We start from the raw sequence: 10,971 nt of genomic DNA on the forward strand, positions 1-10,971 counted from the left end.
CGGTATCGGACATAAAAAAGTGGTATCGTGCCATCTCTACTTTCAACAGGTTTTCATCCTCCCTGCAAATCCACTGAAGAATGGCTCAATAAGCCCATTCAAATTCCTGATTGGAATCCCCTTCAGATCTTGTGTGGGGTTTTGAGTAGAAAAAAAACAGTGCTAAGGATCGTACCACTGAATGAAGCGCAATCAAGATTTTTAGCAAGCCTACACCAGAGTGAGTCATTATGAATAATGCATACAAGAAGCTAATTATTTCTGCTAAAGGGAGCAATACTAGTTTCTGTGGCTTCCTGTATTTACTTTTTCCACAAAAGACAAGTAATTATTTTTCAATTGGATTGGATTGAACTTATTTAAAGATATTGCTTCAAAAGGGATGAGATGTTTGCTTATCTGCATATGTGAATGGCAGAGGATTTCCTTGGGATGTACTTACTTTTATTACATGGTTAATGGATTACATGTTAATACAAACGAGAGTCAAAAGTGATTCATGGAGGGCTTGATCCAGACTATTAGTGCATGGCTGTGATCTCAGACAGTGATGTAGCCAGGCTGTGCTTCTCTCTATCTCTGGCATCGTGCCCTTATCACCACCCCGTTCTCCCTTCCACAATCGTAACTGTACATCTGCCGACTCACAGGCAATGAATCACAAAGCTTGACTTGTAGGCCTATCGCCCATCACAAATGAACAGACGAGGATCTGCAGAAACTCTCAACAAGAATAGAGCTGTCCCAGGAAGTGGTTATGTGAAATGAAATATTTTGCTGTAGTCATACGTGACATGGTGTCTTTTGAGGCTTGAGGGGGGAAAATAGGACGGAAAGAAGTAAGGACTGGGTGACTCAGTCCTGCCTCAACAGCACTCCTAAAAGAGGTGTGGCTCGGGTTCATGTGCGTGTGTGTGTGTGCATGTATGTCATTTCTGCACTGTTGTGGTCCGCATGGCATGATTAACTACTAGTTTGAAGAGTCTGTGTGTTTGCCTGGCTGTAATCATCACAGTAAGTGCAAAGATTAGAGAGCATAGCGCTTGCTCATTACCTGGCCAATGAATGGACACACCCAGAAGTTCAGCTGTACGGAAGGAATGCCAAGTTAGGCTCTGATAAGCCAGAACTTTGCTATTTTAGCAAATTGAGTCATATCAATTCATCTTAATTGTTGCATAAGAGGAGACGCAAGCTCTGATTTACATTGGACTTTGACCAAACTATTGGATTGCATTGTGCACAAGGAAATGTTAATCTAAACAATTAGATGGAATAAAGGTGTGACTGTGATTAATTAGGTTTTGTTTTTTTTTGTTAACATGGCTATACTCTGCTAATTAGCCGTGCATTAGCTGATTTCAGGGGGTCTCACAGAATCCATGCCTGCAACTTCCTAACATATTTCCTCAAAATTAATTGGACAAACTAACACAATTTGAAATGAAGTAACTGAAGACTATAAGCCGAGTAACTGTTTATGTGTTGTCCTTCCTTCTTTTAAGATGATCTGCTAGGCCTTCACTGCAGCCACCTTTGGTTGCTGCTTGTTTATAGGGCTCTGCGTTCAATCAGATGATGAGATCAGATGATGTTGACTGCATCATGAAAGAATATCCTTCTTTTTGCCTTTAGAAACTCTTTGGTTGCTTTTTCCGTATGCTTCGGGTCTTTCTCCACCTACACTGTGAAGTGCTGTCTGATGAGTCTTGAAGCATATGTGTGAATTTGAGCAGAGAATACCCATGTGGACTTCAGAAATCATCCTGCTACTTGTATCAGCACCAATCGGATATTTAAAGATGGCCTCCTTCAATTGTATTTACATATCTTAATCAATCTCAATCATCAAGAAATCCCAGAAAGATGATTGCGTTCATCTGGACGTAGCGTTTCCAGTGAGAGAAACGTTTTTGCATTCATCCAAGCAACTTTTTTAGTCTCAGTTTCCCCAACCTTCTAAAAAGTCCATTTGCACAATGACCAAAACCAGCATGATTGCCTAACAATGGACCATGTGCTCAGTTTCAGCATCATTAATATGCAAATTGTCCTGACCGCTGAAGAAAATGTGTCCACGCCGAGGATCGGGGTCCCCAACGCAAACAGGAGGATTACTGTGAATTATAAATCAGTGAAACCAAACAACCTTAGCTACCTTGTCAGGCCAAGACTCCACAGTCTATTTACACTTACAGACCAGTGGCCACTCTTGAAATGATGAGGATGTACACATCCTGGACAGGGAGGAATGATGGTTTGAGCAGGGAGTCAAGGAGGGCATTTATGTGAAAAGGGAACGGCCATCTCTGGACAGAGGAGGGGGCCTAAGGGTAAATCCTTTACCATATTACAATACTATGATTGCAGCCATTTCTCATTTGTTAGTAGTCATGACAATTTGCATATTAACAATTGTGAAACTGACCTCAGGACACATTGGTAAGGCCCCAGTTGTTACTTTGCGTGCTGCCAGTAACTTCTTCAAAAGCAACTTCTGTTTTTGCTCATTGTTAAACCTGCAGTTAGTTGAGACTGCAGAGGTCACCTGGATGGGTAACAAAGTTCCTCTTGAGGTCTCGTGAATGGCTCCCAAGTAAAAGTCGAGTACTTGGAATCAACTCTAGATCTTTCATCTGCTTCATTTGTCATTGAATTACAAGGAAACGGATCGAACCTGGTCATGAAACTACTTATCACTCAACTGTCCAGTTGCTTTTGAAACTTTAAAAATGGGAGACTGTATAAAAAAAAGGTCTGTAATTCCTAACCAGTTAATGCAATACTTTTGTTAATCTCCTAAAGTTAAAGTTGAAAATTTCCCAAAACCTACTTGGGTGGTGTGGAGACACAAAATTACATAAAAATGTTTAATTGTCCAAACATGGGTCTTCAGGCAGATGACACGAGGCACTCCCTGTTGGTGTTTCGGTCAGTAGGAAGTGCCACCCAGCTGCCACCTCCCTCCTTGCTGTTCTCATGCTGAAATCCATTTTACATTGTCACTATTTTTTTTTTTTTTTATTAATCTTCCCTTTCCTCACTCTCAAGTTCCTTCTCATAGCTGAGGCAGGGGAGAGTACAAACTGTTCTAAAAAGAAAGTAGACACTTGAAGACTTTTCTGAGTTCTATCTGTTCTGGAATTAGCTTCTCCTCTTCTTCGTTGACAGCTCTCTGAAGTAGTCAGAAGCTTGAAGTTTTTGCCACTAGATAGCTAAAAGAGAACAGTATTAAGGAATGTATTTCATGTGTGTAAATTTATGTACATGCAGGACAGAGGGTGTGTATGCATAACACAAGTGAGTGTTTGCGTGAAGAGCTTAGGAGTGGGCCCCCAGTAATTGCCTGTCTGGATGTCTGTCGTCCTGTCTGTCAACCATCCAACCATCACAATCTGGACTTGTTTACAACATCAACAAATATGGAAAGTTTTAATCCGCGTTACTAAGTTTCACAAGTAGAATGGCTTTATTCAAACTAAAGAGTCACTTACTCTCTATCATAAAATGCCTTGCTGACAACACTTCTTCAGTCACAAACTCAGACTTCCTGTCCCTCCTACTCAGGTCTCATAACATGACTTTGTTTTCCCTCTCCCCTCTGCCTAGTCCAGAGCTTCTTGGCAGTGGTTTTGAGAAAACAGTGTATTTTTAGCTGGGAGGTCATATAGGCCCAGTCTTAATCACCACATTCCCATTTTCCCACCAGCCCAGTTTCAGCCAGAGGCCCATGCAGTCAGCCTATGCACTCTATGGAGAAGGGAAGAGAAATAGATGGATTTCTACAGGAAGAATGATTATTAAGCCTCTGATATGAGCATGATTTTAATAAACGTTGGTTTATTTTACTTGGTGCTTTTTCTAAATGCCTTTCTGGGCACATCCTGAGCTATTTATCCATCAGACAACTCTCCCAAGTATTCCTGTGACTAATCAATGCAATGGTCATTTTTGCAACCGTGCATGTTCTTTTGGGTTACAAGAAATGTTTCATTTCACTGCGGTCATGCAAGCCCGAGAGCAAGGACAGTGGCTCTTTAGCTTTAATTAATGTCTCAGCAGTGTGATTAGATCCTGGACTGAAATCAATTACTCATTGCCACAGAAACTAAAACCAGGCAGACAGACACAAACTAATTAATTCACTGTGCTGCTCACACTGCTGGATGTGTGTCATGGTCATTGTACAGATTTCCTAAACGTTGGCTGCTTTAAAAAAAAAAAACAGTGAAAAAATCATGCACAATATTGGGAATCCTTTTCAAAAATTTCTCTTTAGAGAAAAGTTAGAGAAGTGACATTTGGTTAATTTGTTTAATCTTTAGACTTTTATAATATTACGCTGTTTAATTTTTTTTAATCATGGTTACCTTTTTATCTCCATCTCTGCTCTCTATCTCAGTTAGAGATCAGAAAGGTAATCTTGGTTTAAAAAATTCCACAAATGTCCATCTCCATATCTGTACACACTGAATATTCACATAGTCAGCAGCATGTTTTTAAGAGTATTTTGTCTTTTAAGGCATTCTTACTTCCTTTAAAATGCATCTACTTCTATAAGATGGATCATCTTGCATGCATGCTGCTTTCAGGTCTATCTGGAGGTTTTGTGGCATTTAGGGCCAATGGCAAAAGCTTGAACTTGTGTCTCTTCAGGTAGTTTATTGTTTAGTTTGAAATATGTTTAGGATCATTTTTATCACCAGCTTTTAAAAAAATTGCAGGACATCCTTTCTTCTGGGATTTGCTGGCATTTAAATGAATCTAATATTCGCTCCAGCAGTAAAATATTCCCTAAGCTCAGTGTTGTGCAAGGTCACCCTTTGCAAGAGCTAGCTCAAAGTTCAGTTCACACAGATTAAATTGAAGTAGTTCACATTTCTCATACCAGCAAGCTGTATTGTTGTTCACAGAGCATCATGTGCAGTTCACGCACTCAACTGCACTCCTTGGCTTTAAGGAACACTCGCATCATGTACATCATTTTCTTCAGTTGAAAGAACCATTTATTTGGGCCAGGGATCACTGAAAATATTTGTGTTCAAAGACGTACTCTTTTTAGTAGGTATGCAAACTTTATGGTCACAGTACCGATACATTATATGAATAAAACCTACACAAGGTCAAGGCTTGCATGTAGTAGGCATGCCTAAAGAAGCAGCTCGGCCACGGAACTTTGTAATAGGAAGCTCCCGACACACAGTTTTTGTGCTGTTGTTAAGAGCTGCGCAGTTATTGAGTCACCAGAGCATTGGCAACTTTGACACACTATGCACCTCAGTACTCCGCAACCTCACTCTGTAACTTTACATGATCCGCCACTTAGTGCCCGAGTCGCTGCGGTTCCTAAAACACTTCGGCTTTGCAAATACTACTTAAAGATGATTGTGTAATATGTTGGAGGAAATACATTTCATGAACTAACATCCTATTAAAGTACTGTGCTTGGATTCTTTGAGCTTTGTAGAATGGTCCATTCTTTCACAAATGTTTATAAAGGCAGACTCAATTTTTTTTTTTTTTTATAACTGGAAATAGGACTGAAAAAAATCAATCAAAGATTAAGAGGTGGGGCCCACTTTTGTCCATAGTATACCTTTGCTTTGGATATCTGCTGATACAAGTACAACTCTGATAGCACTGCTTCATTTATAGACTGTTAGAGACCAGCAATCTCCCTCTATGTGTCTTTAGGTCAAGACTTGCAAGTCTTGACCTAAACATTAATTTCCCAACTTTGTAAAAGAAAATAGAAGAAATAAAAATATTTAAATATATAAATGTACTAAATTGCTTTTGGGACAAAGATGAGCAGCAATCTATAAAATAAAAAAAGGGTATTATTGTCTAGTTTATTTGCAGTTGCTCGGCTTAGTGCGGGACTCCTTGTGAGTCTTTTCTGTGGTTTACTGTCATTAATGGTCTTTCTAGTTTTTCTCTGCCTCCTCTCAGTTTCACTGGGTGTGTGTCTGGCACACACTCCACTGAAGTTCAATAAACATTCAATCATTGTCAGCTTACTTCATCACTGTTTGCTGTTAAGTCACAAACTGTTGCAAACACACAAAGAAAATCTCTTGGGATATCAAATTACTGACCCTTTGCTGTTAGCTACGTCCCCGGTTAGCTGTACAACTAGCATTAAAGTGCAAAGACATGCGGTATGGCTTGATGTGATGTCGTAAACACGGAACAAAATAGAATAGAATGGAACTGAATAGATCATATACCATCACAGATACGTGACCTATCTCTTTAAATGAGTACTGGACCAAAATCTAATTTAAAAATATTCGACTGATGGCTTGTTAGCACATTCATGCAGCCGTGCATGTTTCTTTTCAGGAAATAATTCACTTTTTTGTTGTTAGGAACCAAAACTGTATTTCTACTGATGACTTATGCATGAGGATAATTTTCGTGTTGGTGCCACTGCACTTCAGAACAGTGGCACCGCTTCTCCAGACTGTTAAATATTCCTCACGTCCTTTGGCAGTCAAACCGGGGTTTTCCTTTCTTTCTAGCAATGAGCAGTTTTTTCAAAAGGTTATTTGGTCTTCCAGACTTCAACTTGACTATTCCTGGCATTGCTATTCCTATATTACATTTACTTTACTTTACTTTAATTCGAAGTGAGGTTGTGGTTAGGACAACTTTTGATATTTTATAAACCTCTGAAATTTGCCTCAAGTGACCTAGTTATACTATGATTGTGGAAAACTAAAATCAAAACCCAAATTAGGGTACGAGATCTTACAAAGCAGAGCACATAATCATATATGGACAAGATTAGCAGGTAATGAAGTTGCTGGGAGGAAGCTAAATTCTCATATGGCACTGACTTTACCTGCTTTGGCTGATTAGATATCTTCCTATTGCCTTTGTGGGTGTGTACACACCCGTGGCTGTTTGACATGTTCTTGCCTCTCCTTTTAGTCTTGTTGCACCTGTAAGGGTGAGACATTTGAGACAACATTCAAGTTTGTCTTTCTATTTAGTGCATGGAATTTGGTGACCTCATTACTAATTACTACTCAATCTCCACCCAGCTAAAGAAGGTAGACAAATTCAACTGTATACACCTACATGAGTGTTCAAGACCTTTTATTATCATGGGTATGACATAAATGGTATTGGCATAAGTCATCTTGCTAAACCTTTATAATTTCTTGACGTTTATTTACCCCCTGAGATTTTCAGGCCCTCCAAATAATCATTTGTAAGGCAAAAGAAGTTACAGTGTTGGTATTATTGGTACGATGTGGCAATTTTCACCCTTTTAGACTCTAAAGCATGGTGTCCTTGATACTACCAATAAAAAAAATGTAAAATGGAAACACATTTCCAAATTGAGGTGAAATGAGTTCTGCATTAGTTCAAGCTATATTGTACTCTTAATCTTTTTCTTCCTCTTTTCTTTGGTATGTTCTTCTCTATTATTTTGTTCCCATTTGTCAAATACATCACAAATAATTTGCTGCTTGTAACCACATCGACTCCTGAACTGTGTATTGACGTTGCCATTGTGGGGATTAGGCATAAAAGAGATGGCAAAACAAAATTTGTTACATTGAAAGATTTGGGATACGGCAAACGCAAATTGTTACATAGCCCAGTATTTAAGGCCTCATTGGCTTTACATCACGCAGGCAATATCTTCTGTACAGAGGACAGAAGATATTGCCTGCATGCAACTACACAGGTTGTTAAAACGTGCTTTGTATTCGCTGTGGAGTCAGATATCTGTGGTTGTGTGATAATAGGGAAATATGTCCCTTCCTCTAACAAATCGGGTCTCTTTTTTCTGAGCCTTATTTTCATAACTTCTCCCTCTTCCACTTCACGGGACAGCCAACAGTTTTTATTTTCTAGTCGAAACTGACCTGTGTGATGTGGATCTTTTTCTTTTTTTTTTTGCTTTCTTTACTTTTCACTTTAACGTTACATGCGCTGCCATATTGGTTTTAAAAGCAATACTGCCGTACAATGTGTTTCTCTGAGATTGCAAATGATTTTTTAAAAAAAACTGGAAAAAAAAGTCCTCTCCTAGCCTTCTAGGAGAGAACAAATGAGAGAGAGGTGCGGTCTGTAGAGGTGTGGTCTGTAGATCTGCGTTAGCTCTATTCGTCGTGGTGTCTAATCCCCATGTTAAATTGCTTCCTGCACTCAGGAAGTTGCCTACCGCCCCACCGTCACGGCCTGCTGCTGCAACCTCTGGGAATGTGGGGGGTGGTAGTATGGGGGCGAGGGGGTTGGACTGGGGTTGTACTGTAGGGATGCTGGACAGCTGTGGAGATCCAAAACTCCCACATCAACTTTACTTAGACAGTTGCCCCATTTGTTACACCATAGATTGCCATGAAGAAATAGTACTTTTTACCCAGTTTATGTATACATAGACAAAATGGAATGTCCACATGTGTCTGTACCTACACTTGCAAAATACCAGAGTAATAAATCTGTTGAAGCAATTTTTTTTATACCTCCAACATGTGGTCAGAGGACAATGATGGTTATTCTCTGATATAGGCTACAGTGTTGTTTTTTTTTTCATATCTTATAATGTAATTCTTCTTGAGTTAGAAAAAATGTTAGCCACAAAAACAGCTTGTTATATAGAAATAACAGTAGTAATATTACTATACCGCTGTGGTCTGCAGCCACAGTCAATGATGGATAGATTTCGATGTTAGAGTGGGTTTTGGGACAATAGTGGCCCTGCTTATAAATCATTTATTCTGAAAGTCGGGCTTTCGGTGACGCTAAAGTTCAAAACGTTGGACAGAAACCTGGCCTCCTACCTGAGTTTCTGTCCTCTTTTAATGTTCCCTCTTTCTGTACATGACCTTGTAGCAGTGACTTTTGGCTTGTCTGGTATTTCAGGTTCATTGTGGGGGATAACACCATTAAGGGTTAGAGATAATATATATGAATGTGCTTGAAGTGTAGCAAAAAAAATGCACACAAGAGCCAAGTTTTCTAAGATGGATAACCATTAGACATGACCTGAATGTCACTTGTACTCAATTCTCTGAAACACCCCTCTCAAATCCTGCTTTTCTTTAGAGAAGCTATTTAGAATTTCAGACTTAATATTCGTGTAGACTAAACTGATATTTATAAACAGAAACAATAGTACAGCTACGCACTCCTCTCATAGTTATTCTATAGATCCTTTTCCCATCCTGTTTGGGCTGCTTTGTCTGCGTGAATGTCTCTGTTATGTAGAGGGAGTTAACAACCTCAAAAAAAGAGATGTCACATTTCTGTGTTTATTTTAAAACATTTAAATGGGGTCTGTAGATGGACGGGGTGATGGAGATCCCCATAGGCTGCTGCTGTGGCAGGCGAGCAGGCTTAGTTTTATAGCATGGCTGAGTATAATGTGACAGTCTCTCTCTCTTTCGTTCTCTCTCTTCTGCCTTCTGATTATGCGTCATACCAATTTATACACACATATGGAAAAAATGGCCTGCTAGAGTTTCACGGTGTCTGGACATTAGCTTAAATTAGAGATGCCAGTTAGTTAGAATCAGCCACTGCAAATAAACATCATAAAGATAACATATGCATAAGAGACAGCATTTCAGAAATCCTTTGACCTTATCTCGACTCTCCCCTGCGATCAGTGATCAGGTCAAAGGACAGAAACTGGCAGCTGCTGTAATCTGAGCCAGTGCAGATAAAGGTATATTCTGACCCACTGATTATTGCTGCCTTCAATGAGGAGGAACCTTCCTGAATTATCAGATCAATAATGACATAAATCAGCTAGCAAATGCATAGGTAAATAGATGAGAGATAACCCGGGGAGGGAAGGAGGGAGGGCTTGATTTCATTTCCTGAGTGGTAATCCCGGGAGGAAGAAGAGGTGGAGAGGACAGGAAGGAAGGAGCGCTTCGTCACTTGTACCTAACATGCTAGTTAGATCCAGGAAATAGAGAAAACAAACGAGTAATTAGGTAAATAAATGACAAGAGATAAAACGTCTAAACAATGTAATAGAATTGAAATGGGCCTTGGCCAGAGATAACAAGTCTGAAGTTGTCCACAGCATTGCTGACCAGATGCAGAACAGTCAGTGTGCGTGGAAACGGCTGTAGACTTGATTGTGGGGCATTAAAGGGCGAACAAGAAAACATCCATTCAGCAGATTTAATTATGTTTTTGATGTTTATGCTTTAAACTATCTAAGGCGGTGACCTCTTGAACCTTCTGCTTTCCTGTGACCAGCATGAGCTGGCTGGCTGGCTGGGAGTCGGGGCCGGCGTCGCTCTGTCACATTTATTTTCAGTCGCCCCTTTGGCTCGCCGGCCAAAGTGATAAAAGAGAGACGAGCTGTCCACAGTGGCGTGGTATGTATGAGTGTGTGTTTGTGGGCTTGCGTGCTCCTAGGGAGGGAAAGTGGGAAAACGCTAGAGGACAGATATTCGTGGCACCTCTTTCAGTGTGATCCCCCTCCCCACCTAAGAGTATCAGAGAGGCTCAACGCTGGCAAAGAGTCACATAGGGGCGGGGGGTCATAGCCAACTGTGTGTCTTTGAGCCAATTAACTGTCTAATGGGAGGGAGTAGTCAGGGGAAGACTTGAGTTGAGAGGGAAGCAGGGTTATTTACATTCTCTTTCTCCTCTTCCACTTAGCCACACTGTCTCGGAGTCTTCTGAAGAGATGAAAAGCCTGATCATTGACAAGAATAAGATGGGACAGGAGGAAGAACCTGAACTCTTGGTAAAAGGTGAGCCTGACACACACAACTAACATAGCACCACCGTTTATCTTATCCTCCTTAAATAAATGCATCTACCTGCTATTATCAGATATTCATTATGCTGACATCATTACTAATTAAGTAGGCTTCAGACAGGAAAATTATTTTTTTAAATGCCAGTCGTCAGTTTACTATTTAACAGAAATACTTAACGTTTTAGCATTTTTCTAGCAATGCAAATTGTATCTGGATAGTTGTTTGG

General features: G+C 40.0%; 1 protein-coding gene across 1 annotated transcript in view; it reads left to right on the top strand.

Annotated features, from left to right (window-relative positions):
- plekhh3 (pleckstrin homology, MyTH4 and FERM domain containing H3) overlaps window positions 1-10,971 on the top strand; it is a 37,820-nt gene that overhangs the window by 9,670 nt on the left and 17,179 nt on the right. The window contains exon 3 of the mRNA XM_005920319.3: window positions 10,642-10,736. Within this exon, the coding sequence (XP_005920381.1) occupies window positions 10,642-10,736 (95 nt within the window). The remainder of the gene's footprint in view (window positions 1-10,641; window positions 10,737-10,971) is intronic.

This window comes from Haplochromis burtoni, unplaced genomic scaffold (genome assembly GCF_018398535.1).
Source record: "Haplochromis burtoni strain Fernald_Lab_line unplaced genomic scaffold, NCSU_Asbu1 Contig_21, whole genome shotgun sequence".
Lineage (NCBI taxonomy): Eukaryota > Metazoa > Chordata > Actinopteri > Cichliformes > Cichlidae > Haplochromis > Haplochromis burtoni.